The sequence below is a fragment of the Saprolegnia diclina genome (assembly GCF_000281045.1).
Source record: "Saprolegnia diclina VS20 unplaced genomic scaffold supercont1.68, whole genome shotgun sequence".
In the NCBI taxonomy this organism is placed as follows: Eukaryota; Oomycota; class Saprolegniomycetes; order Saprolegniales; family Saprolegniaceae; genus Saprolegnia; species Saprolegnia diclina.
In genome coordinates, this window is record NW_008246135.1 from 38676 (window position 1) to 64252 (window position 25577).

The 25577-nt window shown below is 58.5% G+C and overlaps 12 protein-coding genes across 12 annotated transcripts; 6 read left to right on the top strand and 6 right to left on the bottom strand.

The window, feature by feature from the left end:
* On the bottom strand, positions 1 to 301 carry SDRG_14127 (hypothetical protein; the record flags this gene model as incomplete). The annotated part of the gene is made up of 1 exon (XM_008620234.1): positions 1 to 301. A coding segment is annotated over one exon (300 nt), but the record flags the coding sequence as incomplete, so codon positions are not given.
* Positions 302 to 1116: 815 nt separating this feature from the next.
* SDRG_14128 (hypothetical protein) lies at positions 1117 to 2078 on the top strand. Its single transcript, XM_008620235.1, has 6 exons — positions 1117 to 1250; positions 1295 to 1472; positions 1514 to 1576; positions 1622 to 1703; positions 1747 to 1816; positions 1862 to 2078. The coding sequence occupies exons 1-6, from the start codon at positions 1125 to 1127 to the stop codon at positions 1967 to 1969; spliced, it is 627 nt and encodes a 208-aa protein (XP_008618457.1). The 5' UTR covers positions 1117 to 1124; the 3' UTR covers positions 1970 to 2078.
* Positions 2079 to 2154: 76 nt separating this feature from the next.
* On the bottom strand, positions 2155 to 3172 carry SDRG_14129 (hypothetical protein; the record flags this gene model as incomplete). Its single annotated transcript, XM_008620236.1, has 2 exons — positions 2155 to 2402; positions 2881 to 3172. The coding sequence occupies 2 exons, from the start codon at positions 3170 to 3172 to the stop codon at positions 2155 to 2157; spliced, it is 540 nt and encodes a 179-aa protein (XP_008618458.1).
* A 20-nt stretch (positions 3173 to 3192) lies between these two features.
* Positions 3193 to 6207, bottom strand: SDRG_14130 (hypothetical protein). The gene is made up of 9 exons (XM_008620237.1): positions 4583 to 6207; positions 4398 to 4536; positions 4282 to 4348; positions 4103 to 4234; positions 3975 to 4040; positions 3851 to 3925; positions 3707 to 3807; positions 3511 to 3660; positions 3193 to 3451 (listed from the first exon to the last, which is right to left on the bottom strand). Exons 1-9 carry the CDS (start codon positions 6168 to 6170, stop codon positions 3283 to 3285), a joined length of 2487 nt encoding a protein of 828 aa, XP_008618459.1. The 5' UTR covers positions 6171 to 6207; the 3' UTR covers positions 3193 to 3282.
* Positions 6208 to 6466: 259 nt separating this feature from the next.
* On the top strand, positions 6467 to 7737 carry SDRG_14131 (hypothetical protein). The gene is made up of 5 exons (XM_008620238.1): positions 6467 to 6495; positions 6547 to 7113; positions 7165 to 7221; positions 7265 to 7453; positions 7503 to 7737. The coding sequence occupies exons 1-5, from the start codon at positions 6481 to 6483 to the stop codon at positions 7662 to 7664; spliced, it is 990 nt and encodes a 329-aa protein (XP_008618460.1). The 5' UTR covers positions 6467 to 6480; the 3' UTR covers positions 7665 to 7737.
* A 469-nt stretch (positions 7738 to 8206) lies between these two features.
* On the top strand, positions 8207 to 11677 carry SDRG_14132 (hypothetical protein). The gene is made up of 6 exons (XM_008620239.1): positions 8207 to 8852; positions 8897 to 9732; positions 9779 to 9916; positions 9966 to 10293; positions 10346 to 10453; positions 10503 to 11677. Exons 1-6 carry the CDS (start codon positions 8331 to 8333, stop codon positions 11655 to 11657), a joined length of 3087 nt encoding a protein of 1028 aa, XP_008618461.1. The 5' UTR covers positions 8207 to 8330; the 3' UTR covers positions 11658 to 11677.
* A 932-nt stretch (positions 11678 to 12609) lies between these two features.
* On the top strand, positions 12610 to 16126 carry SDRG_14133 (hypothetical protein). The gene is made up of 13 exons (XM_008620240.1): positions 12610 to 12949; positions 12997 to 13444; positions 13491 to 13645; positions 13692 to 13851; positions 13901 to 14202; positions 14251 to 14526; positions 14577 to 14920; positions 14973 to 15077; positions 15123 to 15337; positions 15391 to 15507; positions 15553 to 15591; positions 15639 to 15791; positions 15844 to 16126. Exons 1-13 carry the CDS (start codon positions 12647 to 12649, stop codon positions 15984 to 15986), a joined length of 2760 nt encoding a protein of 919 aa, XP_008618462.1. The 5' UTR covers positions 12610 to 12646; the 3' UTR covers positions 15987 to 16126.
* Positions 16127 to 16175: 49 nt separating this feature from the next.
* Positions 16176 to 16642, top strand: SDRG_14134 (hypothetical protein; the record flags this gene model as incomplete). The annotated part of the gene is made up of 3 exons (XM_008620241.1): positions 16176 to 16296; positions 16341 to 16509; positions 16555 to 16642. 3 exons carry the CDS (start codon positions 16176 to 16178, stop codon positions 16640 to 16642), a joined length of 378 nt encoding a protein of 125 aa, XP_008618463.1.
* Positions 16643 to 17600: 958 nt separating this feature from the next.
* On the bottom strand, positions 17601 to 22223 carry SDRG_14135 (hypothetical protein). Its single transcript, XM_008620242.1, has 9 exons — positions 22062 to 22223; positions 21637 to 22018; positions 20561 to 21588; positions 20084 to 20512; positions 19899 to 20022; positions 19253 to 19853; positions 18946 to 19166; positions 18695 to 18895; positions 17601 to 18646 (listed from the first exon to the last, which is right to left on the bottom strand). The coding sequence occupies exons 1-9, from the start codon at positions 22214 to 22216 to the stop codon at positions 17762 to 17764; spliced, it is 4026 nt and encodes a 1341-aa protein (XP_008618464.1). The 5' UTR covers positions 22217 to 22223; the 3' UTR covers positions 17601 to 17761.
* Positions 22224 to 22862: 639 nt separating this feature from the next.
* Positions 22863 to 24044, bottom strand: SDRG_14136 (hypothetical protein). Its single transcript, XM_008620243.1, has one exon. It carries the CDS (start codon positions 23699 to 23701, stop codon positions 22964 to 22966), a length of 738 nt encoding a protein of 245 aa, XP_008618465.1. The 5' UTR covers positions 23702 to 24044; the 3' UTR covers positions 22863 to 22963.
* Positions 24045 to 24409: 365 nt separating this feature from the next.
* On the top strand, positions 24410 to 24817 carry SDRG_14137 (hypothetical protein; the record flags this gene model as incomplete). The annotated part of the gene is made up of 1 exon (XM_008620244.1): positions 24410 to 24817. The coding sequence occupies one exon, from the start codon at positions 24410 to 24412 to the stop codon at positions 24815 to 24817; it is 408 nt and encodes a 135-aa protein (XP_008618466.1).
* A 96-nt stretch (positions 24818 to 24913) lies between these two features.
* On the bottom strand, positions 24914 to 25525 carry SDRG_14138 (hypothetical protein). The gene is made up of 3 exons (XM_008620245.1): positions 25350 to 25525; positions 25288 to 25305; positions 24914 to 25240 (listed from the first exon to the last, which is right to left on the bottom strand). Exons 1-3 carry the CDS (start codon positions 25505 to 25507, stop codon positions 24991 to 24993), a joined length of 426 nt encoding a protein of 141 aa, XP_008618467.1. The 5' UTR covers positions 25508 to 25525; the 3' UTR covers positions 24914 to 24990.
* Positions 25526 to 25577: the final 52 nt, after the last annotated feature.

Consider the following 25577-nt stretch of genomic DNA (forward strand, 5'->3'; position numbering starts at 1 on the left):
CAGCCACAACGCCGGACGCAAGGCCAGTCGCGCCACCACAGAGCATCGCAGTGCCCGACCACAAGGTCGCGCCCGCCACTTGGAGCGTCGCGGCAACGCCACCGGCAGCATGAATAGTCCCGACGCCCGAGACGACCGTGCCGAAGTACGACATGGCCGTGGGCACTGCGGCGGCGGCAGCGGACGAGGCGAGAAGCGGCGCCGTGACGCCAACGGCCGTCCCGACTGCGCCGGCAATCAGCAAGTTCTTCGTCGTTGGATCCATCTTTTGAAATGAAGTCGTCGTAAACTTGGCGGACCAGAACCGGAACTCGAAATTATCAAGTTTTAAAGAATGGAAGAAGACAAATGCGCTGGCTTTCGTTCGACTGAGGGATTTGATTGGTACGAAGTATGTATTTCCAGAGGTTAAACATTGCCGTCTTGACATCGAACTGCTGTTGACAAGATTGCCATTGACAGTATTGAGCAAATTTGCTCCAGTAAATGCTATCAATCACGTTGGGCAGGAGTATTGAATAGACGTAAAGTATCAAGTGGAACTCTTACACGGAGATCATTTTCAAAAGTCCGCCGACGAAGCCCGCACCGACACCGGTCGCATCGCCGTAGACGGCAGCGGAGCTCGACCACAAGGCGGCGCTGGCTGCTTGAATCTTCGTAGCGACGCCCGTTGCGCTATGGATCGTTCCGACACCGGCGACAACGGTGCCAAAGGCGAACATGGCTGTGGGCACGCCGGCAGCTGCGCCTGTTGATAGAAGAAGCGGCGTCGTGAGGCTGAGAGCGCCGCCAGCGACAACCCGAACAGTCATCGTTGCCATCTCAGAAAACAGAGTATGCGGTGTAGTGCTCTACTTGGCACTCGTATCTGCGCCACAGTGGTTGCGCATAGCATTTGAGAATGCACGCCACCAGCTCGTCATGCTTGTACATGGACTCGGCCGATCGCCATTAATTGCAGTCGGGTGGCTTTGATGCAGGCTTTCACTGCTGATGGATGATGCACTTCTTCGTCGCTGGCTCGTTGACCTTGGCGCCAACCGCGACGCTTCGATGAAAGATCGCACTGTTTTATACACCATGTCCTTATGTTTAAAACACATTGGAAAGGCCAGGATCGCATGGACGATCTAAATGCCATGTCGCTCGAGGTCTTCCAGTACCTCGGCGCGCACGCTGCAGTCTCGAACCTCGAGCTCAAGCCGATGCCGGGTGTCGCCATGCACAACATCAGCCTCTGGAACCAAGTACTGCGATTATGCTTATGCTTCCTAAAGTTGAACCACCCTAGCGCAACAGCCCCAAGAAGCTACCAGCCGACCTCGTCGCGTTCCTCGCGGCGTCCAACGGCCTCTCGATCAAGTGGCACGCGGTGCTCAACCACAAGTTTTTCGCTCTCGGGCACTTTAGCATCAACTCGCTTCAGAACATGAAGCGCGTCGACGTCACCTTGGGCGACGCGACCCACGGTGCGTCGAACTCGCCGCCTCTCACTTCAGCTCGTCGGTAGCGGGCTACGTCCTCGAGTCGTCGAGTACGATGGGCGAAGTGTGCATGGTGTTTGCCGACGATGGTGAAATATGCTGATTGACTACTACTGTCCTAAGTCATCCTCCAGCGACGGTAGAGGTGTGGCTCAAAGACCTCACGGACCAGTGGCACTTTTTGGCAAAAACCTTCTCCGACTACTACCGCCTCATGTACACGACCCTCATCCGAAATTGTGGACATCAAATGGTGTAGGATCGTGCACTTGGGTCTCGTGGGGTGGCAGCTGCTCTTCACGCCCAACGGCCTCGACCCCGTCACGCTCGTACGCTTCAAATTTGTCTCGTTCTAACCCCCGATGCTGCGGTAGCAATGGTTTCACTTGTTTGTGCCGGGACGCATGCAAGCGCGCCCGACGGACAAGAACGACGCGACGTCCGGGGACACCAAGGTCACGCTGCTGCCCTTCACGCTCTAAGTCACGAGGAAGTATCACTTGACCACTTCAGCGATCGAGGAAGACGCTGTATCTCGTTGCGACTGCTTTCACCGTCAATGACTATGGGTGCGATGGCATCTCAGAACGACTTCGTGCATTGACAGTGTTAACCAAGCGCGGTCAAGAGAGTGGGAAGCAGAGAGCTTGGGTGTCGCATTATTGAACTACGACTCCACGGGCGTCCAGGCACCCGCAAAGACACCAGACACGGCGCCTACCGCCCCACCGTAGAGCAGCGCGCTGCTCGAGCCCAAAGCGACACTGGTGGCTTGCAGCGTGGCTGCGATACCACCCGCAGCATGAAGCGTGCCGACGCCCGAGACAACCGTGCCAAAGTACGACATGGCGGCGGGGACTGCGGCCGCAGCGCCCATGGACGCAAAGAGCGGCGCCGCAACACCGAGCGCACCGCCTCCAATGATCAAGAACAACGCCATTTTCAAACCAAATTTCAAAGTGAGCAAGCCCGTTCGCTTGCGCAAGTGGGGCGAGCGACAATACAAGAATTCTGTGGCCCTGTCAAGGCCAAATGCCACGTCCTTTCCCATCCATCAACCGAAAGAATGTGGTTCAGCTAGCTCAAGATTCAAACACCAAGCGCAGCTGACTATGTTCGAGCCAACACGTTGGCGGAGTTGCAGCTCATCCATGGGAGGTGGCGCACTGGCCTGGGACAGGGAGATAAGCAGGAGTGCTAGACAAATGCAAAATGCCAGGGACGGTAAACGATCTGCTGGGTGGCGCCAACGTCAGCGATGCGATAGAACGCCCATGGAAGAGGGTGGATGGGACAGCATGCGTCGAGCAAACACAAACCTCTGAAAACCAGCGTCAACTGAATTGAAGTAGGAGCGACACGAGCTACACCAGTATCGCCGTCCCGACGGCACCCAATGCCCCGCCCACCGAGCCACCGACGGCGGCGGCGCTGGCCGACCACAAGGCAGCGCTGCCGGCTTGGAGCGTGGCGGCGACACCGCCCGCAGCATGAAGCGTGCCAACACCCGAGACAACCGTGCCAAATGTCGACATGGCCCACGGCACCGCAGCGGCAGCGCCCACCGAAAGAAGCAGCGGCGCCGCGACCCCCGCCGCACCCCACCCCGCAATCGCATACAACGTCAACAAGCCCATTTGAACACTGTCTCCATCGCAGTCGCGGCGTATGTTGTCCGGACCCATCTAGGATCTGCGAGCCTTGAGGCAAGACGTCATTTCTTGTTCCGGCGGTTCTCGGCACGGCTCTCTGCTTTTGTCGGATGGCTATGGACAAAGAACCGAGTGTGTTCACGCTATAATGCATCGGCGGTCGACGGCTCGAGGTAAAAGATCGTCGGGTCCTTGTACGTAAGCTTGGTGTAGTCGTCCAATGTCACCAAGCACGCTTTGCGCTTGATCATGTCGGGCTCGATCGAAAACACTTTGCGAACGCAGACAAGCCCTTGGGTTTGGTCGCGCGTGCTATATACAATCTCAGTGTAAATTCTCTGAAAATATTTGGCAAAAAGACGCAAGCATACCGTTTGTACAGCTGCACTTTGATGGCAATCGCGTCGTCGGCGTCATATTCGATGCGCATCACTTGGCAAACTTGGTAGCGTAAGTGGTGCGTCTTGGCCGACGCGGTCGTGTCGACGAGAAGCATTTCACCGACAGCAATTTTGGTTTTCCTACAAAAAATACGATAAAACTACGATCCCACTCTGATTGTCGCACTTTTCATTCGGAAGACTCACTTCCATGGCTTTGGACACGAGCTTGCCGTCGTTGTTGAAGCGATCGGGGGTAAAATGGGCGTGCTCGAACTCAACGACGCGCTACACATCTCAATTGAGCACAGGTTGAAGCAGCATGTACGACCTGCAAGATGATGCACTCGTAGATCCACGCAAAGCGGACGACTGGAATGTCATAGTCGTTCGCAATCGAACACAACTACGTCCATAGTATGAGGACGTGATCCTTCGCAGCGGCAATTGAGTACATAAGTCTGCTCGTTGGAGATGAGCACGTCGACTTTGCCGGCCTTGATCGCTGCTTGCTTGACACCCTATGGATACGACGCACTGTAAGATATGGATGTTGAGAGGACGAGAGAAGATGGCGTCGCACCCGAACGACCCCGCGCGCACCACAACCGTCGAGGATGAAGACGGTGGCGTCGGCCAAACCTTGAATACTGTCGCGGTCCTGGAACGAGACGTCGAAGGGGATGCCAAATCGCAGCTTGCTAAAGAGCTTGGACTAGGGACAAAAATATAAAAATTGCTAACACGATCAGTCAAGGGTACGTTGTGTTCCGGCGCCCGCACGGGACTGCGCTTGAGCGTCCACGAGAGACCGGCAGGTATCCAGTACCTACACAACGAAGTGTTCCTAAGCGCAATATGCAATTCGTGCTGCGTACCCCGCAATGTCGACGATCGACTGTGTCTGAAAACACGCCGCAAGCCAATCCGGGTGTACGATCGGGACGCGGCACACGAGTGCATAGTGAAACTTGAGGCGGCGGCTGGCCTCGGGCGTCGCAATGACAAAGCATTTGTCTAGTTGCACGTCCATCAAGCCGAACTTGGTGGATTTGCAACGTACTTTCAAGGTCCAGCATGACTTCGGGCTTGGACTCGACCTTGCCGCCGTACGCGCGAATTTGGTTCTGGAGCTGCTTGGACGCTGGCACCTCGAAACCCGAGATGAAAAAGTGGTACCGCTTGTTGAAGAGCTTGGTGCTACGGGACGGATACGCCCGCTTGGCTTCGTGCACAGGTACGGGCGACGGCGTCGACGTTTTGAATCGTTTTCGCGCCGACTCGGGGGTCGCCACGGATGTTGCGGCCGGCGTCTTCTGCGGTGTCGTCGACGGCGTGGGTGTACTCACCCGTCGCTTGGACGACGGCTGTTTACAAGGCGGCGGTGACACCGACGTCGGCGTCGTTGACGGACGATGCGCTGCTTGCTGAAGCACAGCGTCCACAAAGGTCGGCGGGCGTGGCACCGGCGGTCGCACTCGGTGGTACGGAGAGACGTAGTTGGCGACGTGCAAGCCTGCGTGCAGGGCAGTCGTGGCGATCGCACCGAGGTCTGGCGGACTAAACGGCGTCTCGGGTTGCGACTGCGACGCGTCGTTTAGAAAATCGAATCGGCGCTGGAGCGTCGGCGCGTCCGACGACTGGCTGTCGGCAAAGTCAAACGACTGCGACGCCGGAGACTTCTTGTCCGTCGACACAAACTCGTCTTTGAGCCGCCGAACCAGAAAGAGCTTGGGCTGGGGCGCCGACGCTGGCGAGTACGCATCGCTAAGCGTTGCCTGCACGTCGTCGATCGACTCTTCGACAATGTCGAGCCGCTCGGGATGCGAGTCGGGCGCTGCAGGCGTCGGTGGCACCGAGCTATCGGCGTCGGATTTAGTCGTAGTTGAGCGTAGCGCTGCTTTGCCGGATGTCGTATCTCGGGCTGGCCCAGCCGGCGTCTTGCTGACCAGCACTGAGGCAGGAGCCGAGTCGTACGGGGCGAGTTCCGTGGCCTCCATCTCTTCGTCGTACTCGTCCTCGTCTTCCCGGCCGCCATCGATGTCGAGGTCATGATCGTCATCTCGAGCATCGCCGTCATTTGAAGCGAGTGCAGGCTCTGGAATGAGCGCATTGTGGGCGGGATTTGCCGAGTGGCGTGGTGCCAACGCACCGGGGTCGCCCTGCCACTCGGTCTCATAGTCGTCGTCGTCCTCATCGATGTCATGAACGTCTTCAACCACTTGGGTCGCCTGGACCTCGTCGCCGTCGCTCCACACATACGTGTCCGTGTCCGATGGCGGATCCTCCATGAGCTGCGTCTCGTCCGAGATGTGCGTGACGTCGGTAAGATGCGTGACGTCCGTGAGGTTCGTCGTCTCGGTGAGCTGCGTCGAGTCGGTCAGATGCGTCACGTCCGTCGGCGGCGAGGTCTCGGCAGCTGGAGCGACGGCCACGCACTCCGGTATCGGGGTCATGTACTCGTCGTCGTCCATGGAGTAGGGGATTCCGCTCTCCTCGGCCGTGCCCAGGCGCAGCGGGAAGACATGGAGCTCGGCCTCCTGCGTCATGGGCGGCGCCTCGATGTAGACGTCGGAAGCACTCATGCTCAGGCGCATGCAGCGGTCGTCCTCGTCCTGCGTCGGAAACGTGCTTGGCGGCAAGCGCTCCATCGCCAACTCCCACGCAAAAGCTTCGCGGGTCTTGAACGGAACCAATTTTGACCAATCACAAAGTGCTGTTTTATTTGCGGCATATGCCGAATGAAAACTTGCATACCTGCGAGCCATGGGAAACGACGCGACCATTGTCGCCACGCGACACCACACGTAGGCACGTACGTCTACGCGTTGCAGTTTATGCTTATGCGCACTGGCTCCGCTGTGTTTTCCATCCGCGTGCAAACATGGCACCACTACCGGAATGCCGAATTTAAACATGTATAAATGTGGCACGCCAGTTACCGTTGCCGGAAACCGGAGGATGCTTCGCCCTGCGGTCGGTCCTTTTGCGGTCGCCGGTGGCAGGCTGATGATGCGTCCATGGTAGAGCACACGTGACCTTCGGCCAGTGACGCCGGACGCGCCCTTGAGCGACAGCCCAGAGACGCCCGACCCCGCGGCGCCGCGCCGCCTTGCGCTGCGGCGGCAGTCGTCCGTGACCGTGCCGCATGCCATCAAGTGTCTTTGCAGCAAGCGCCTCGTGGCCAAGGGCGCCGACACGTCGCTGTGCCCAATGCATTCGATCGACTACATGGCGGCGCTGCCGATAGACCGGCCCAAGCTCGCGTGCATTCCGCCCGAGGCCAGCATCAAGAGCCTCCCGCCGTTCGTCGTCGGCGAGCACGTCGTGTTGCTCGGCGGCCTCCCATCCTCCTCATCCTCCTCGTCAGCCTCGCCGCCCAAGTCGCCGCTCAAGAAACTGCTCGCATTCGAGCACTGGCGCAGCACCGTCCGCATCGTGAGCGACGCCACCTACTGCACCGATGGCACGTTCTCCATCGAGACGTCCGATGGCACCATCTACGATGGCATCTCGAGCATGCGCCTCGAGTCGACGACGAAAGCACCCACGGACGTGACGCCGCGCTACGTCGACAAGCTCATCTTGAAGCTGGTGCGACTCCCTCGTCAACGATACTAGTCATGCTGGATAAGTATGTGCCAGGGCCGGAACGGCGCCGAGCTCAACGTCCGAGAGCTCTCGATCGTGCCACCGACAGAGGTATGGCAGTGCTACTACCTTCCCACTCCACCAACTCCAATAGTTGGGGCGCGATGAGCTGGAAGCCATGCTAGCACAGTACTCGAAACTCATTGCGCTCAAGTACCTCTCGCCCATCAACATGAGCACCGTGCTGTGTCGCCGGTCGGCGCTGTACGCGGCCTTGGGCGAGTACGAGGCGTCGCTCCAAGACGCAGAGGTCGCGATCGGCCTGCAGCCCAATATGACCAACGTGCGTCGTCAGCTTGCCAGAGGATGCGCCACGCAGTGGCTATGTGTAGGCTCATTTCCGAAAGGGCGTCGCGCTCGCCAGCCTCGGCGCCTTCCCCGACGCCTGCGTTACGCTCCGACGAGGTCTCGAGGTTGACGGCTCCTGCGCCCACTTGCGCCACGCCCTCCAAGTGGCCATGGACCATCTGCACCACGCGCCAAAGATGGGATGAGCGCATCTAATGGATCGATCCTCGTGCATCTGTCCAGGATTCCTCGGGATGCAGGTACATCTGCGACAGGACAGTTGTCCATGCACCGCCGACGCCACTACGGCGCGCTCGGACATTCTACGCGAGGACGCATGCGGCGCGGTGAGGCTGCGCATGGGCTATGGCCATGGTCATGGGCGGCTACCGCTCGGCGCGGCCGGCGCCCGTTGCCCCGCGGTAGCTTCACCGATGGGATGGGCAAAATTGTGGAAAATTACGAAAATATTTGCCTACCGTAGGGGTCCGATCCAGGCATTTTTTATCTGTCGTTCCATTTCCACATACCAAATACAAGTATAGCGTACTAGAAATGCATTAAAATACGATGGGGACCATCTGGCCACCAACATTCTACGTGGGTACAACAAGCCATCCGATATGCATTTTAACAGGTTTTATACAGTAAGAGAGGACGGTAAATGTGAAAAACTCAGTATAAGAGGCTCGAGGTATTATGTGTCAGAGGGTTTTGGCGCAGCGGGTGCCAATAAAATCTCAGCACCGATCCGACGCTGGCCGCTCGGGCTTCCATTGCCCGACCTCGTGGCGCCAGACGCAAGCATAGCCAGCACATCGCCGACGACTTCGCCTTCAACGGCCGTCGACGCCACCTCCTCGCTGCCGACCATGCAGCTCTCGCCAGACCACAAGATCATCATGCTCGAGGACGACGAGACGATGGGCCATGGCCCGAATCGCGGTAGCACTGTGTACCACCCCGACACCGCGCTCGACGTGGCCGAGCTCCGCGCGAACCGACGGCCTAGCCACCGCATGTCGATCGTTGAGATGACCGAGCGCATTCCGCGCTTCGTCCTCGGCCTCGCCTACACGCGCAACTCGTTCTTCGCCAAGAAGCTGCTGCTTTTTGGCCTTGGCATCCTCGCCGTCGACGTACTCGCGATCGTTTACTACTACCAAACGATCGACGAGGACTTTGGCGTCTCGACCAAGAGCGCGGGCTGCGCCGACTGGGTCGAGTTTGCCTTCCTTGTCTACAGCACTGCGCCGTTCATCCTGCTCCTCTTCCTCCCGGCGACAGGCATCCGCGTCTTCGAGCTCTTTGCGCGCAAGAATCGATCGCATTTCGAACCGTCGGCCAAAGTCAAGTTCAAGGTCACGCGCACATGGTACCTCCAGTTTTGCGAGGTAGACAGCCTGATCTTCCATGTCTATACATCCACATCGATTAGGTCATTGTCGTGCTGCTCTTGCTCTACAGCTTCTACCTCTTCCTCGTCGCGCTCGACATGCTCCTTGGCGACGAGACGTTTCAATGCAACGTGCCCGCGCCGCTGCTCTACTCGTGCATTGCCTTCCTCGTCTTCTTCTCGATCCCTGCGTACATTGCGGTCTTTACGCGCTTCCGCGAGCACATCAAGATGCAGCTCGGCGCGTACAAGGAGTCGAGTCAGACGGGCGACGTGCGGTCCCACTTGGCATCGGCGAAAAGCGCCAAAGGCCGGATCCGCAAGGCGCTCTACAAGGCCGCCGAACACTGCAACCTCGACGCCCTCGACGAAGCACTGCACGACGCGCGGTCGCTCCTCGGCCAGAACTTTGCGCAGCGCATGTACGCGTCGACGAAGCTCCATTTCGGGTTCTGGTCCATGTCCAAGAAGAACCCCGTGCACGTGGCGGCCGGTCTCGGCGACAACACGGCGCTCGCTGCGCTCAGCAACGCCGGGTTTGACCTCAACGCGCTCGATAAGGTCGCCCGTGTTCGCTTTAGCACGTCAGATTTGTTTTGGTTCTTCGCGCGCTTCATCGTGTCGAGGCCGTGGGTCGCCACGGACGGCGACCGCCACAGCAAGGCGACGCTCATGTCGCCGCTGCACTGCGCGGTCGCGACCTCCCAAATCGAGACGGTCCGGTGGCTCGTCGAGGTCAAGAAGGTCGATGTCAACGTCATGTCGCAGTCGCCGTTCCGTGCTGACCGCCTCCCGCCCCTCTTCCTCGCTGAGCACCCGAAAATTGTCGAGATTTTACTCTCGGCGGGCGCCAACCACCTCGCCGTGCCAGATCCCGGGTACGCATCATAGTCTTTTTTGTGGTTTAGTAGAGAGCGGGGTTAGGTATGTCAACTGCATCACGGCCCTCGAGCTGGCGTACCTTCGGGAGAACTACGCGGTCTGCGCCGTGCTGGAAGACTGGGGCAGCGACGTGGCGCTCACTCCCATGCACTCGGCGGCCGCGACCGGCAACATGACCAAGTATGTAGCGCTGTACCCTGTACTTGAGTGTGCGAAAATGAGTTCTTAGGCTGCAGCAGTTTCTCAAGATGCAAGTGGACCCGAATTGCTTGGGCGAGCACGGCTACATTGGCGTCAAATGCCGCACGCCGTTGCACTGGGCAGCGATCAACGGCCAGTGGTCGTGCGCGTCGCTGCTCTTGGCGGGCGGCGCCGACCCCGATTTCCAAGACGACCTCGGGCGCTCGCCGTTGCACTGGGCCGTGCGCAACAACAAGCTCGACGTCGTCCGCATTCTTGTCGACCACCATTGCAACGTCAACCTCCTCGACAAGAAGGGCATGACGCCAATCATCTGCGCTGCGTTTGCCGAGCGCGTCGACCCTGAGCTGCTCAAGGTATTGTCTTATTGTCATGTGTAGGAGGATACATAACTTTGTTATCGTCTAGCTGCTCGTGGCCAAGGGGGCCAACATCAACTACCAAATGAAGTCGAACGGCGACTCGGCGCTGCACCTCGCGATCAAGCATGAGAAGCAAGAGACCGCGATCTCGCTCGTACGCGTGCAGTAACGCTGCATGCGACTGACAGATTTGCCGGCCGTAGGTGAGCTGCGGCGCCAACATCATGTGCACCAACAACGCCAGCTTCCGTGCGATCGACATTGCGACCTCGACCGCGCTGCAATTCGCCATCAAGTCGGCGGCCGGGCACCGCGACGTCATGATCAGCTACACGCATTCCCATGCCGAGTTTGCGCTCAAGTTGCGCAAGTCGCTCGAGGCGAGCAACATCACGGCGTGGCTCGACACGATGGACCCGAGCGGCATTGGCGGTGGGTCGGTCTGGCGCGAAGAAATCGCCAAGGGCATTGCAAATGCGACGCTCCTTGTCGCGATCCTCACGGACGATTACACCAAGTCCGAGTGGTGCTTGAAAGAGCTTGCGTGCGCCAAGCAAGTAGGCACGCCGGTATTGCCCATCTCGACCGAGCACGTCCGCCTCAACGAAGAGCTCCAAGTGTACCTCTACACGCGGCAGATCGTGCCGTTCGAGCCAGCGATCACGGCCATCAACAACAAGAACCCGCGCAGCATCACGTATGCGTACAACGACGAGGCGTACAACACGCAGTTCCGCCTCCTTCTCGACGGCATCCGCGACGAAGTCGAGAAGAAGCGCAAGCAAGTGGCGCTGCGGCCCTTGGAAACCATGAGCCCGACCAACGGCGGGGCGTTCGAGAACCACAGCCTTGCGTTCGGCTTGAGCAGCCCGAGCGGCAATAGCCCCAGCACGTTTCAGGACACGAAATTTGTGTTTATTGCGCACGGCGACTGCCACCGCAACTTTGTCAAGCGCATCTACCACGAGCTCACGACGACGAAGCGCGTGCCCGTCTACCTGGACCTCAAGACCAAAACCGACATGGCGGCGCGGGTCCATGCGGCAAAAGAAGCCATTCTGCGCTGCGCGTGCGTCATTGTCGTTCTCTCAAGCAAGAGCGCCAAGAACGAGATGCTCAACGACCAGCTCGCGTTTGCCGAAGACAAGGGCAAACCCATCTTCCCAGTGGTGCTCCACACGGAGTTCACAGCACTGCCGCCCAACCAAATGTACTCGCTCTCGCGCGCGCCAATGCACCATTTTGCGCTCGACCTCGGGTTTGCAACGTCGTTTGAGCAGCTCTTGCACGACCTCAGCCCCCACGTGGCGGCCGACCGCCCGAGCCTCGTCGACGACGACGACTATGGCATTGTGTAATGGACAGTCTTGTACTCTTCTTCGTTGCTGTGTTTTGCGATGTATCTTGGCAGCAAGGTTGGCCCAGCGTTGGGATGTCATGACGATCTTGGCTTGCCCACCGGCGCCAAGGGATTGGATTGGCTAAAAATTGGAAATATTGGGCAGCAAATCTTCCTTTTCGACCAATCCAGCACAAGCATATATGCGGCGCAGTGTGATTCCCGGCGCTTCCGATGCCAGAATCGCGCTGAAATTTTTTGTCGACAATACGTAGCGTATGGATAGAGGACACTTCGGGGAGCACGGAATGCAATGTCGCGTCGTCGTTCGAAGCCTATAGCGAGCGTCATGGGGTATTGAAGATTAATTAGTGGCATACGCCATATTTAGCCATATTTAAGGGCGATTGTCCAGCAGGAGGGCAGTACAGGCCCACCAAGACCTGGTATGGAGATACGAAAGACCAAAGACGTGTTAAGCTGCACACCTATGCTCTAGCACGGCAGAAGGCACGCAGGAACGTACTGTAGGAGGTACGGCGCCAGAATTTGTCGTTGCCGTCAAGTGCTTGGAGAAACTAGGACGCGCGATGGATAGCCTCTATACCTAGAAAAAGTGCACAAAAAAAATGCTGGGTACTTCACTGTTCCAACCCTTCTAGATGGGTTGTCGCTAGATCGAGTATTGGTCGTGCAATTGTACTAGTAGCATTTTTGGCTCGACACCGCGACCATTCCACCGATGCTGGTCGTTGACAAGGGTTTTCCATGCGCCTCGAGGTGCGATAAACGCTAAAGCTAGTTTAAACACGTTTGCATAACGTTCTTGGAACGCTTGTGCCTTTGCTCTGCCCATCTTCGACGTGCTTCGTTGACTTCGCGTGCACTCCACGCAAACACTGTTTCCTCCAAACAGAATGTCAAACGCTGGATCTGTGGCGTGCTGACGCAATACAACGCGTCAAATTATCCGGACGCGAACATCCTGGAAAACCAATCGCTCGCTCCATGCTGCGCCAGGTTCGCCGCTTGAAGCTGCGCCCGCCGCCGCAATCGCGACCGACTTCCGCGCTGGCGACCGACGACCGGAAATGGCAGCAGGCGCTCGAGACGTACTCGGAGCAGCAGTGGCGCAGCGTCTTGGCCGACGAGCACCTTGCGCCCGCGCTGCACAAGCCCGGCGTCACGAGCTACGTGCATCTCGCCAACAAGCACCCGGGCCTTCTCGAGCCGCTCCTGAGCGCCGTTGTCTCGGGCGTCCATGCGCAGCATCCTCACAGCATGGCCGACCAAGAAGCTTACCTCGTCACGGTACGCCTCCTTCTCGGCGACATCCAGGTCGCTCACGCGCGCTGTAGGTGCTCCAAACGATGGCCTCGTACAGCGGCGAGCCAAAGTTGACGCGTGCGACCTCGTTCGTCATGGCTGCGCTCGCGCCCACCAAGCCGGCGCAGGCGACACTGCTCTTCCGCGCGTCCTACCGCGCCGCCACACACAAGTCGGGCCCCGCCGGCGCCTTTCATTACCTCTTGACGGCGCTCACCAAGCACCAGCACATGGACGAAGCGTACCAGCTGCTAACGTTTGCATCGAATGAGCGCATCAAGCCGCGGGCGGACCACATTAGCGTCGTCTTGCACTGTCTCGGGCGCGCCGACGAGGCCAAAGGCGCCGCATTGGTCCCGTCGTTTCTCCGACTTACGCTCGAGCTCTTGAGTCGCCTCAAGCTCGAGACGAGCCCGCGCTTTTGGCTCCAGAGCATCACGTCGGCGACGAGCACGGACAACACGTCGCTCGCTCTCCAAGGTATAGTTTTCTTTATATTTTTTGCATTTTCAAAGGTGTACTTTAGTCTACGACGCAATGCGGTCCAAGCGCATCAAGCCTCGACCCGACGCCGCGCACGTGCTCCTCGAGTACTTGCACCCGCGGAATGGCGCGGTTGATGCAGCAACGTCGTTTGTTCGCATTTACAAGGACGTGGTCGACGCGCGTGCCACGTCACCGGTGCGGCCTTTCTCATGTTCCAACGATTTCACATAATATGTGGTAGGCCATTTTTCTAGTGGCGCTGGACGCCGCGGCGACCATGCAGGACGCGGCGCTGGTCCGGACGATCTTAGCAGATGTGGACGCTGCAGAGATGCCAATGGGCCACGGGCTTCTCAACGCCGCGCTGCGCGCCCTCGCAATTACGACCGACGACGGCACCCGTGCGACGAGCCACAGTACATGGAGCACAACTCTTATGCACTGGAGTAGATGCCGATGTGGCCACCGAGCTGGAAGGCCGCTTGATTGCAGCCGGCTTCAAACCGACGCATGCGACACTCTCTGCGATCGTCCGCCTCCATCGCCACTCGCTCAACGACCTGTATACGACGCTGACAGCGTTGGCGCCAGCCTTCTCTGTGCCGACGCACCAGAACGTGACCGACCCTGCGTCCCACGTTGCGTACCTCGGTCTTGTCCACTGGATTCGGTACGAGAACGGCGGTCGCGCCGCCTCGGACGCGCTTGAAACGTTGCTCAAGTCGCCCCACTGGCACTTTGATGCCTTCATGGTGCCTCTCTTATCTCTCTACAACGTAATTGGCTCATCTATGGCATAGCGAGACCGGCTCGTTCACACCTTTGTCTTGGCCCATCAATTTGAACTCGCAGCGCATTACATGCTCGCGCACACGGACGCGCCGCTCCACCGTGACGTGTACGCGTCATGGTTTTCCACAGCCTTTGCTGCCAACGCGCCCCTGCATGCTGCTGTTGACGTGTTCAAAGCCTGGCAGGCGACGGGGTCGGTCACGCTCGAGGACTTTGGCGACGTCATCTACTACCTCTGCCAGCGCCAGGACCTCACCAGTGCCCTCGACGTCTTTGAGCTTCTTGTACAGAGATGGGTGTGGGGTTGATACTAAGTCTTGATACTGTTGCGTAGCACGAGCCACCGACCGAGAAGATTTGCGTGGCGCTCATGAAAGCACTGCATGCCGAGCAGTCGAGCGCGTGTATCGACAGCAGCTTCAAAGATTTCTTCCGTCTCGCAGTGGCCCGGGGCGATGCCAAAGCGCCAGCATTCCACTCGGCGCTCAACCTCGCCGTGACGTCGGCGGACGAAGCGTTTGTGCGCGAGATCCTCGAAACCACGGTGCTCTCGTACACCGTCGACGACACGCCGACCTGGCGCTTGGATCAAGCAGCCTACAACAAGGCGCTGTACGCCTGCGCGGCGCACCCGAACCTCCACGCACTTGGTCTGCGCGTCTTTGACCACATGCACCAGTGCGTCTACGGATTCTAGACCAAAGGTCTATGACTTATGTATTGTGTGTAGGCACCGGGTCGACATCAACGAACTGACGATGATGGCGTGCGCGAAAATGGCCAAGTCGTTCCCAGCGTCCTCGGCGACGTTGAAGCTCCTCGCCGATTTCAAAGAGTATGTGCTATATCGTCGTCTTGGTGGGATAAAGCGAGTGGGTAGGCTCAACCAATGGCCGACAATTGAGGTGTACACAGTGATCCTCGGTATTTTGGCCCAGCACCGTCAGTGGGTCGATTGTGACGTGCTCTTTTCGATGCTGCAAGAACAGGATGTGGCATTGGACCTCAAAGCGACCACGCTCTTTGGGTGCGTCCTCGCGCAGCAGTGCCGGACAGACGAGCTCCTCACGCTCATTGCACAGATGGAGCAGCGCGGTATTGTAGCTCGACTTGTCGGATTTTTTGGGTTTTTACCGTCTTTTTCGTAGGAATCGAACCGGACGCGTTGTTTTTGCGCGAAATTCTCGCGCGGCTGTACAAGCACTACGACGTGGACAAGTGCCTTGATTTTTGCAAGCATGTTCTCTCGGTCGCGCGGTGCCAAGGTGCAATATTGTCTTCTTTTTATGCACTAACCAGTCGCTGACTAGTCTACTATCACTCGATGATCGAACTCGCGCTGCGTCACGGTACGCTATGGAATTATAGAAATGGAGAATAATGTCTATCTGTCTAGGCCTCTTGGACCGAGCGCTCAACCTCGTCATCCAAATGGAGTGTGACGGGTTCACGATCCACGCTCATGTGCTACTGGACATTATTCACCGCGTCACGACGATGCAAGAGCTGGAAAAGCTCATTTCGGTCTTTGCGCAGCTCAACGACGGCGGTAACCCTTATTTTTCGACAATTTAGACGACAACTTGTCTCTTGGGATGTAGACGTGGACCGCGACGTGCCGTTCGAGGCGTCGGTGTTTGACGCGCTCCTCGAGAAATGCGACGCCATGCAAATCAAGAGCAGCGTCGCGCTGCGGTTCATTGAGCGTCACGCGACCGCGCTGGGCTACACCGTCCGCGCATAATGCATGGGTTAACACTAGACAAGAATAGAGACTATAGCGTTGTATACAAGCTTGCCAACTTGCTGGCGCTTCAACTAGTAGCGCCATTTTTGCCAATCATGTACGCTCAAGCAAAATGCTGTGCTCGCATTGGCTCGAGGTAAATGCTTTTCCATTGGTCCATTCCACCAGATTGCCGCCAAGCGCCAAATGCAAAGTCGGAAGAAGCATGTGCTGACGCCGGACGAGAAGATGCTGATCGTCCGCACGCACGAAGAAGTCCTGAGCGACGTCCGGCGCCGGCGCCCTGTGCGCGACCTCGTCCACGAGCGTGTTGGCTTTTCCAAATCGACGATCGCAAAGGTCGTTGCACAGTGGCGGCGGGACAAGGACCCAACCTTGCGCCAGCAGCGCCAAGTCACCGTGGCTGTCCTCCGCACTCACCAGCGCACGCGCTCGGCACTGAAATCCGCGCTCTCATCGCATCGCTGACGAACAAGGCCAAGCCCGTCACGGCGATCAGTCTCGCGGCCGAGTTAGCTGCGTACGATACCTGTCTTCATCTCCTCCTCCTACTTGTCTCTACTAGCCGACACAACGTTGCCGTCTCGATCCGCACCATGCGCCGTGTACTCCACCGCATAGGCTATGATTTCAAGAAAGTGTCAGCCGATTAAGTAGGGCGCGATACGTCAAGCCAGCAGTAAAACCTCTCATCCAACGCTACACCCGTCGTCCATGATCCCACTGCGTTCATCCAGTGATCCCCACTGCGTTATGACTGCTCTTGCACGACGGTGATCTACGCCATCTTGCGTAGCGCGTTGATCAAGGAAATAAGATCAAGGGAATACTTATTCCCTGGTGTCGGTCTACGATTTTCGCTCAGAACCTGTACCGCCAGCTTCACGGCGTATCCGACCGAAGGGCATAAATGAATCAGGCACCGTCGATGGGATATACTTCCCCGGATCTCTCTGCGTGTGATGCACGCAGCGGCTGCAGTTGTCCTTCGCGGTGAACTCGCGCGTTGGCTTGTCCTTCACCCGAGCTGCGGCTTCGAGCCACTGGAGCTGCCGGTGCAAGCTTCGAAACCAGCTCAAAGGCGTCCAGGCAACATGCTAAACTTCATGCCGTGCGAAATACCGCCTCATCATTACTTGCTCGAGCGCAGTGGCCAACAAATCTGCGCTCCTAGTGCAAGAGTCTATAACAGGTCTTGAATTTAGGTGTTTCACCTGTACCTGAAAGCGCGTTTTTGTGTAAAATTGGAGCGTCAAAGCGAAAAAGCAGCACTTACCCTGTCAGCAAAGACCGGTAAAAGCATCGCACGAGCATAGCAAGCACTGAAAAGGGAGGCTATAGTGACTGAGAGATGTCTCGCACTTGACAAGACCTAGTCCAGCAACGTTCTTTGAAGCGTGTGCGATACTCGCGTGGTTGCTGCTCCGCCATTCCAGCGTCCGTGCTCCACCGCCCATTCTAGTTGTCCTTCCGAGCCGTGAATAGGGGACCGGCGCGCGACATATCCAACGGCCATCTACTTAATGGCTCGCAGCCTTTGCGCAATAATCTACAATATATTTCAATTGATTGTAACAATTCTCAAATATATTGAAGTGAATTAATCAATACCCCAATCTATTTAAATGAAAATAGCGATACTCCTTCACAAGCAGAAACAATGTTCCTTGCTCGAGGCCAACGCAGTCTCTGAAATGCACTAAACGACGGGGGATCGAATAACATACATGTGGTTCCGACTTCAACCAACGATCGAACAAATGTACTAGCGTCTACTTGAAGTAGCTCGCGAGGTTCTCGAGAAGCGACGGCGCGAGCGCGCTCGTGACATCGGCGAGGAAGGACTGCAGCGCGGCCTCAAAGTTGGGGTTGAGAATCACGTCGCAGTACTGGCGCTGGAGCACGTCGACCTCGTCCGAGTTGTGCAGCCGATGGAAGCAGCTGCGCGTCTCGCTAAACGTCTTGTTCCAGTGGCGTTTGAACGCGGGCGAGAGGTCGTGGCACGTCGCGCTGTAGTCGCCGGCCGCCGACCGCCCGAGAAGGAGCTTGTTGACGTGCATGCACTCGCACGTGGCAGCGACGTCGACGATGTACATGTCGAGCGACGCCAAATGCCCGAGAAAGCCTTGGGCAAACGGAAGGCTAAAGAGGTTGGACTGCTGCAGTGATGAGACAAATGAGCGGACTTTGTCGAGCAAGTTCTGGACCCAGTCGAGGTACTTGGTCGTATCGTCGTCGTTGTCGGACGACGTCGTATTAGCCGTCGCTTGCAGCGCGACAAAGTTGGGGTGGTGCGCGAGGAGCACGGCCGACGGCTGCTTGGTCGAGCACCCGCTCGCTGCCCAGAGCTGCCCGTCGAACGCGTTCGAGCCGTACCGGTACGCGTACTCGCCCAGCGAGTTCGTGTCCATCATGTCACCAGGTGTATGGAACCCTTGCGGCATCCACTCTGCAAAGTCGGTCGCGACGTCGGCAGCCACAATGTTGTACCGACCGCCGCCGACGTCGTCGTACACGAGAAAGCTCATTTCGTCGTTGATGCCGTCGCCGCTATTGCTCCCGACATAGCATGTGCCTTCGACCGTCCGCGTGGTCGGCGACGGGCTCGTGCATCCGTGGCAGGCTTCCCAGAGCGCGTACACGCGGTCCACGTTGCCCTAACCTCACCATTCAGATCTTATAGCCATAAATCAATGAATATGTACATGGTGCAAGAGAAAGATCGGGTCTGCCGGACTGATAAATGTGGTCATGAACCCGCCATTGTTGTCGTGTGGCAAGACGTGGATGTCGCCGAGGGCGATCGGGATGAACGACCGGTACGCCGTAGCCCGCGCGAGGTTCGATGCGAGGCGCAGAAAGGACGTTGTCGCCATGGGCACCGAGTAGTACCCGCTCTGGTCGCTCTACATACATCGTCGTTGAATACAGAGCAATACACCGGACAAAGCCGTACCGTGTCGCCCCAGCCGCGACGAAGCACGGGGCAGTTGGGGTCGTACGCGGTCGAGAAGCGGCCAAGCGTCATACCGGCGCGCCAGTTGCGCGTAATGTCGTTCAAGACGCAGTAGCCGGTCGCCCCGCCGGACGGCGATCCCGTCGCGGGGTCGCTGTACACTGGCACCGTCTTGTACGTGCCTCGCGTCGAGCCGCCGCCGCCCCACTCTTGCAAGACCGCTACGTATACCAAGATAAACATCTGGGGCTCGTAGAGTTGGCTGTGTACGGTTGCATTCGAGCTTGTTGCGGCAGCCATTCGGTACGGTTGCATTCGAGCTTGTTGCGGCAGCCATTCGACTGCATATTGGCGGCATCCCGCGTCCAGTCCCAGTACGGAAGATCAATGCAAGCGCAGACGCCGCCCGTGGAGCGCATGAGGTTCTGCACCATGAGCAGCCACTTGCGGTGCCACTGCACAAAGCCGTTCGTGTGGTGCGCGTACTGGTCGTTGGGCGAGTAGACGTGGATGCCCGTGAGCTTTTGGTAGTACCCACTCTGGAAGATGCGGTCGACGCACGTCATGAACGTCGCCTTGTCTTGAGCCGAGAGCGCGGCCCAGTCGCGCCGGACGTTGGGGCAGTTGCTCTTGGCGCATGTCGACGGCGCTGACCCCGTGCACGTATACAGCGCTTCGGTGCGGCAGCGGTAGCTGCACCCGTCGCCCGACTTGGTGTTGCCGTCGTCGCACTGCTCGCCAGGTGACACGATGCCGTCACCGCACGAAACGCCGCGGCTGCACACGGATGGACTACCAGAGCACTGGAAGCCCGGCACCAGTTGGCACTTGCTCGAGCACCCCGCTGTGCCCGCCGTGTTGCCCACGTCGCAGGCCTCGGAGCCAGCGACGATACCGTCACCGCAGGTCTATGCCAGTTTACAAGAACCATAGAGGATGATGCTGGAAGTTACCGCTGCGCACGCACTAGGCTTGGTACCGCTGCATCCAAAGCCGCGCTCGATCGTGCACGTAGCGCTACAGCCGTCGCCAGCCCTCGTGTTGCCGTCGTCGCACGCTTCCGAGGCCACTTTGATCCTACTCGATGCGTTAGGGTATCCAAGGACGGGATACTGGATAATGGATAGTGCAAGGTTACCCGTCGCCGCAAACCGGCGTGCAGGTCGAGACGCCGTTCGCATTGGCTCGGCATTGGAAGCCAGCTTCGACAATGCACGTGCTGCTGCACCCGTCACCCGACACGGCGTTGGCGTCGTCGCACGTCTCGGGCGAGAGCACGCGGCCGTCGCCGCAGATAGGGCTACACGACGACTTGCCGGCGCTGTTGATCGTGCACTGGTAGCCTCTCTCGACCGCACACGTGCCCGAGCAGCCGTCCCCCGACTTGGTGTTGCCGTCGTCACAGCCTTCACTGGACGTCTTGATGCTGTTGCCGCAGACGCCGTAGCAGTTGGTGCCTTTGCACACGTAGCCCGGCTCGATCGTACACGTCGCGGTGCAGCCGTCGCCGGACTTGGCGTTGCCGTCGTCGCAGCGCTCGCCCGACTCGAGGATCGCGTTACCGCACCTGGGAGAGGATCCTTTAATGGTAGCGAGTACAAGGTCGTCATCGTACACGGACGGGCCGGGCGTCGTGAGCTTGCAGTTGAGACAGCCTTGCGCGGTACTGTCGCATTCTTCCCACCCAGTGACAATGTCATCGCCGCAAATCGGCTTGCACACCGAGTTAGGCGTGCCGACGTTCGAGCAGGCCCAGCCCGTCTCGATCGCACAGTTCGGGTCGCAGCCGTCGCCGCTGAGCGTGTTGCCGTCGTCGCACGCTTCGGTGCTCGCGAGCCGACTGTCGCCGCAGACCGCAGCGCACGTCGAAGGTGCGGTACCTGTGCACTTGAAGCCCTCTTCGGCAGCGCACGAATACGAACAGCCGTCGCCCGAAATGTGGTTGCCGTCGTCGCACGTCTCGACGGGGAAGGCGACGACGCCGTCGCCGCAGGTGGCTGCGCACGTCGACGCGCCGGACGAGCCCGCAGAACAGGTGTAGCCTGCTTCCACTTGGCAGGCGTTACTGCAGCCGTCGAACGACGCCGTGTTGCCGTCGTCACAGCTCTCGATGGCCGGGAGCACGTAGCCGTCCCCGCACACCGGTGTACACTGCGACTTGCGCGCAGTAGTGGCTGCGCAGCTGTAGCCTTTTTCGACGACGCAGTTGGCACTGCACCCGTCGCCGGACGTCAGGTTGCCGTCGTCGCAGCCTTCGAGGCCGCTGGCGCGCACGCCGTCGCCGCAGACCGCCGTGCAACGCGACGGTGTCCCGGTGCATGACGCACCGACTTCAACCTGGCACGCCGACGAACAGCCGTCGCCGCTGTCATGGTTGCCATCGTCGCACGTCTCGGCGCCTTCGAGGACGCCGTCGCCGCACGATCCAAGGTGGCACGTGCTCGTCGTTGTTCCCGTGCACGCAAAGTTGGGCTCGATCTGGCAGTTGGCCGCGCACCCGTCGCCTGGCTCGGTGTTGCCGTCGTCGCATTGCTCGTCTGCCGTGAGGAAGCCGTCACCGCAGACGCGGTTGCACTGCTTGGCGCATGCGCTCGAGTAGCATCCGGCCGTGCACGCGGCGCTCCATGGACGTCCGTAGCTCGCCTAGTCGTCATCGTTAGTCGTTTCTGAGTGGCGCTGTATATGTCGTACCACAGAGGTGCTGCACGACGCCGACTGCTGCGAGACGCAAGCAGCGCAGACAGCGTCGGACGGGTGGCACTGGGGCCCAGCGCTGCACTCGGTGATGCAGCTCGGGCTCTGGCACGTCTCGTAGCAAGGGAGCGACCACGCGTTGCGGTCGCAGGTCGACGGCGCGTTCTTGGCGACACACGCCGTGCACTCGGGGCGCACCGAGTTGGCCGAGCATATCGGGTTGGGCAAGCACATTTGCGCGCAGGCTTCCGTGAGCCCGAGTGAGAGGCAGTGGCAGTCTTGCGCGATCGAGTACGCTGGGTCGTAGCCGGGCATGCCAATGACGTAGCACAAGGGTGCATACGTCTGCTGCGCCGCCACCTTGGCAATGCACGAGTGGCTACACAACACCTCAAGCCATGTGCCACGACTTGTCAATGTACCATGCTGCGGTGACACTCGCGTCATTCGAGAGGAGGAAGGGGCTCTGCAAGATGAGGTTGCCGGCCTGGTAGAAGATGTTGGGGCAGTAGGTCGGGTCGGGCGTCGCCGCCAAGGACGCGGCAGCCAGCGCTGCAAGCACGGAGAGGCTCTTCATGCGACGCTTGAAATCCGCAACTGACGTTGCGAGATCCGAGGCAAAGATATTTCGAAAAAAACAGCCAATCAACGGCGGGTTGCCCTTGCCTCGGCCAATCAAACGCGTCCAATCGCGATCTTTGGTGGGGACACCCTTTCGCATACAATGCGGTGGATGGACACCGGGTTACGAGCGGATGAGTAGTCCATCGCATGATCCAGCTACTAGAATATATGGCTCTAGCTGCGACAGACCAAGGTGCCATCTACCTGGCAGTAGCCCTGCACTCGTAAATGCAGCAACGTATGGGACTCCAGTCATGGGACTAACTCGCGAACCTCGGCAATGGGACAAGGATTATTGAGGCGACATTGCTACCCGGCATCGAGCGACTGAAATTGCAGAGCGATGAACAGAGAGCGAGGGGCAGAAGAAGAATTACCGTCCGGCGACTGGTACTCCAAGAATTTCGAGCTACTTTACTCCCTCGAGTACATTGAATGTGTCGCCCCCAACACCCAAGTGAGCTAGCTGACGCCCATGCCTTGGCTCTGGATAAAAGAGAGTTGGCACGTGTAATGGCCAAAGGCACAGGAACGTCTCGCACTGGTGAAGCCCAGTCGCGAGCCCGACCGCACAAAACTGTGCGGCAACAAGATTGGCGGGACGCATCACAGGGTGCTGTAAAAGAACAGAGTCGCTCGGAGTACGTATATCGACAAGCAGAGATTCGAGGGTGCTACCTCCAATGCCCACAATTACATTTTAAGCGGTTGAAAAGTAGCTGCGCTTCCGGGACACGGTGACAAAGCGCGGTCGGGTGTCGCTGTCGGCGGCAACTTTGGGCAGCCGCTTGGCGCCCTTGGCTGGCACGACGCTGGCCAAGTGAACGACCTTGGACGCCGACTTGCCCCGCACCAGTTTCGCCGGTGCTTTTGTTCTAGCCAACGTCGTCGTCGTCATATTAAACTCCGTATCGACTTCGGGCGTCAATTCGGCTTCTTCTTTGTCCTTGACGTCCTCGCCGTCGATCTGGTTGTTGTTGTTGCCGTCGTCGATTTCGGCGAGCTCGCGCGGTGGTGCTGCGAGCCAGTTGATATAGCCGTCAATCATGTGCAACACGGCGTCGAGCGAGTCTGTCGTCGGCAATGGCGCGTCATCGGCTTGGTTGTCACTGCGGACCGCGTCCGAGGCTTGCAGAGGTATCGTCCGTGGCGCGTCAGCATGTGCCGTCGGTGCGTCACCAATTGCCGTTCCCTCAGCTTCGAGGTCTACAGCGCAGGCGTCATCGTGTTGGTCATCCAGCGACGTCCACGTCCGGGCCAAAAGCCAGTGGTACCATCCGAGAAGATGCGAGTACCACAGCAAGAGGAAGCTCACGAGCATGTACGTTCTACCGTCGTGAGTCGTGCAATGTCGAGGCCGACCTTGGTGCTCACTGGCGCCTCCATCTTGGCTTGGCCAGAAATAGCCGCCGAGCCGACATGGCATGATTCGCCACATTTACTGTTACCAGCGGCCGCCACGTCATGACCTTCCAGATGCGACGGGAATCTGCCGAGGGCGAATGTCGGTCGCAGAGAACATGCAAGTCGGATCAGTTGCTGCAGCTGCACAGGAGATGCAGGCGTTCATGCCCACTGCGCGACGATATGAATTCGGCGGCGAGCGATGGGTCGTCCGCGGTGTCGATCGCGGCCGTCGCAAGCACAAGCTCCGTCGAGGACGCAGGTGTCGACCCGACGACGAGCTTCTATCACCCACGCGTGGCAGGTGCGTATCGGCCGTGCAGACGCTTGCCGCCCAACTGACGACGCCAACTGACAGCGGCGAATCTGGTTCGTCGCCTTGCCGCCTGCCAATGGAGAAGCCGAACCAGCACCCACTTGGCGCTGCTTTTCAAAAAGACCGTATTTTCACGCTCATTGAACGCCAAAATGGGACCAAGGATCGTCGCAGCATCGTCTTTTATATAGCCCAATTGCGTTCGTAGCTCTTTTGTGCTATCAAGCAACGTCAGAGATGGCATGTGCGCGCGGTCGCAGCCCCGCGAGCAAGGTGGCAAAGAACGTATGACAGGGCAAAAGTACCGTACTTTTGGGTTCTTACAACTAAAAACACGCAACTTCAACAAGACCGCCACCCACAAAGTATCTTGGTCAAAGCCCCGACTCGGAGCCCCACAACTGCATTTGCCGACAACAAACCAAGATGGCCCTCTCTGTGAACGCGGTGCACCAGTTCCTCCTTGGCGTCTGCGGCGTCCTCTCGACGATCGCGGCGATTTACGCGCTCGCGGACGACACGTACCTCTCGACGCCGGCGCGCTTGGACGTCGCCAACGTCTTTCTCCGGCTCTACCAGCTCTTCTTTGCGCTCGTGCTGCTCTCGACGGCCGCGCTCGGCTGGAAGCTGCCGCTCAAGTGGTTCAGCCTCCTCGAGAGCTTCATCGGGTCCGGTCTCTACGTCATCTTCCTCGGCTTCTACACGTACCGCATGCTCAACGACTATGGCATGTACACGGCCTGGTTCCACTTCATCATTGGCGCCGTCTTTATCGTCTACGGCCTCTTTGTCAAGAACGACCGCGCCGAGTACACGCCCATTTTGCCCCAGTAAACATGTTGACTCGAGAAGCAAATAATTGCTCGTCCCATTCTCGACCTTTGGCTTTCTGACTACGCCGTTTCTAAAGCTGCACAAAGGAAGGCTAGATAACAAAACATATGTTGGGATACTGTCAATACATCTCGATACTCGAGTGGCTCCAACCGCAGCTCGGGCGGTGGACCTTAGACATTTTCGGTCTTGTCCTTCTTGGCTTTGGGGGGACCTTTTCGCGTCGGCGTCTTGCCCTTCTTCTTCTTGGACGTCTTCTCGACGATACCGCCGAGCTGCTTGGCCTTCTCTCGTTGTGCTGCGAGGATCTCGGCTTGCGTTTGAGCGACTTTAATCTCTTTCTTAGTCGCAATGTCGGGCTTCTTCTTGGGCTTGGCTTGGACGACGACGATCGGCTTGCGCCGGGCCCACTCGCGCAAGCACCTACAGTCGCCATGCGTCATCGGCGACGTCTTCGTGATGCCTCGTACCGAATCAAGCCCCATAAACTAGAGAGAATTGAGATAGTACGATGAAAGCAGACGGCGCGTACCACGGACACGTGGCAATCATGATGTACACGAGGCTCATCACAACCATGTTGATGGTCTTGCCCGAGAGCACTTTGGTCATGCCGTAGAGGAAGACGCAGTAGAGGACGCAGATGATGCGAACCACGATCTCGACCGCGACGATCTTGTCGAGCTTCATGAGGAGTTTCAAAGTGAGAGTTACAAGTCCAATGCTCTGCTTTCGCCGTACAGCCCTGTGAGCGTGCCAC

What these genes read in the sequence shown, in the direction of transcription:
- SDRG_14135 (XM_008620242.1), bottom strand. Translation starts at nt 22,216, where the DNA reads ATGAAGAGCCTCTCCGTGCTTGCAGCGCTGGCTGCCGCGTCCTTGGCG. An exon ending in GCGAGTGTCACCGCAGCATG is followed by an intron (nt 22,019 to 22,061) that starts GTACATTGACAA and finishes GGTGTTGTGTAG; the next exon opens with CCACTCGTGCATTGCCAAGG. An exon ending in CGATCTTTCTCTTGCACCAT is followed by an intron (nt 18,647 to 18,694) that starts GTACATATTCAT and finishes TGGTGAGGTTAG; the next exon opens with GGCAACGTGGACCGCGTGTA.
- SDRG_14138 (XM_008620245.1), bottom strand. Translation starts at nt 25,507, where the DNA reads ATGAAGCTCGACAAGATCGTCGCGGTCGAGATCGTGGTTCGCATCATC.
- SDRG_14133 (XM_008620240.1), top strand. Translation starts at nt 12,647, where the DNA reads ATGCTGCGCCAGGTTCGCCGCTTGAAGCTGCGCCCGCCGCCGCAATCG. An exon ending in TACGACCGACGACGGCACCC is followed by an intron (nt 13,852 to 13,900) that starts GTGCGACGAGCC and finishes GCACTGGAGTAG; the next exon opens with ATGCCGATGTGGCCACCGAG. An exon ending in TGCACAGATGGAGCAGCGCG is followed by an intron (nt 15,338 to 15,390) that starts GTATTGTAGCTC and finishes TCTTTTTCGTAG; the next exon opens with GAATCGAACCGGACGCGTTG.
- SDRG_14136 (XM_008620243.1), bottom strand. Translation starts at nt 23,701, where the DNA reads ATGTGGCGAATCATGCCATGTCGGCTCGGCGGCTATTTCTGGCCAAGC.
- SDRG_14131 (XM_008620238.1), top strand. An exon ending in CGATCGTGCCACCGACAGAG is followed by an intron (nt 7,222 to 7,264) that starts GTATGGCAGTGC and finishes CAACTCCAATAG; the next exon opens with TTGGGGCGCGATGAGCTGGA. An exon ending in TGCAGCCCAATATGACCAAC is followed by an intron (nt 7,454 to 7,502) that starts GTGCGTCGTCAG and finishes GGCTATGTGTAG; the next exon opens with GCTCATTTCCGAAAGGGCGT.
- SDRG_14128 (XM_008620235.1), top strand. Translation starts at nt 1,125, where the DNA reads ATGGACGATCTAAATGCCATGTCGCTCGAGGTCTTCCAGTACCTCGGC. An exon ending in ACATCAGCCTCTGGAACCAA is followed by an intron (nt 1,251 to 1,294) that starts GTACTGCGATTA and finishes GAACCACCCTAG; the next exon opens with CGCAACAGCCCCAAGAAGCT. An exon ending in GCCTCGACCCCGTCACGCTC is followed by an intron (nt 1,817 to 1,861) that starts GTACGCTTCAAA and finishes ATGCTGCGGTAG; the next exon opens with CAATGGTTTCACTTGTTTGT.
- SDRG_14132 (XM_008620239.1), top strand. Translation starts at nt 8,331, where the DNA reads ATGCAGCTCTCGCCAGACCACAAGATCATCATGCTCGAGGACGACGAG. An exon ending in GCGACCGGCAACATGACCAA is followed by an intron (nt 9,917 to 9,965) that starts GTATGTAGCGCT and finishes ATGAGTTCTTAG; the next exon opens with GCTGCAGCAGTTTCTCAAGA. An exon ending in TCGACCCTGAGCTGCTCAAG is followed by an intron (nt 10,294 to 10,345) that starts GTATTGTCTTAT and finishes GTTATCGTCTAG; the next exon opens with CTGCTCGTGGCCAAGGGGGC.
- SDRG_14130 (XM_008620237.1), bottom strand. Translation starts at nt 6,170, where the DNA reads ATGGAGCGCTTGCCGCCAAGCACGTTTCCGACGCAGGACGAGGACGAC. An exon ending in GTGCGCGCGGGGTCGTTCGG is followed by an intron (nt 4,041 to 4,102) that starts GTGCGACGCCAT and finishes TCGTATCCATAG; the next exon opens with GGTGTCAAGCAAGCAGCGAT. An exon ending in AAAGTGCAGCTGTACAAACG is followed by an intron (nt 3,452 to 3,510) that starts GTATGCTTGCGT and finishes GATTGTATATAG; the next exon opens with CACGCGCGACCAAACCCAAG.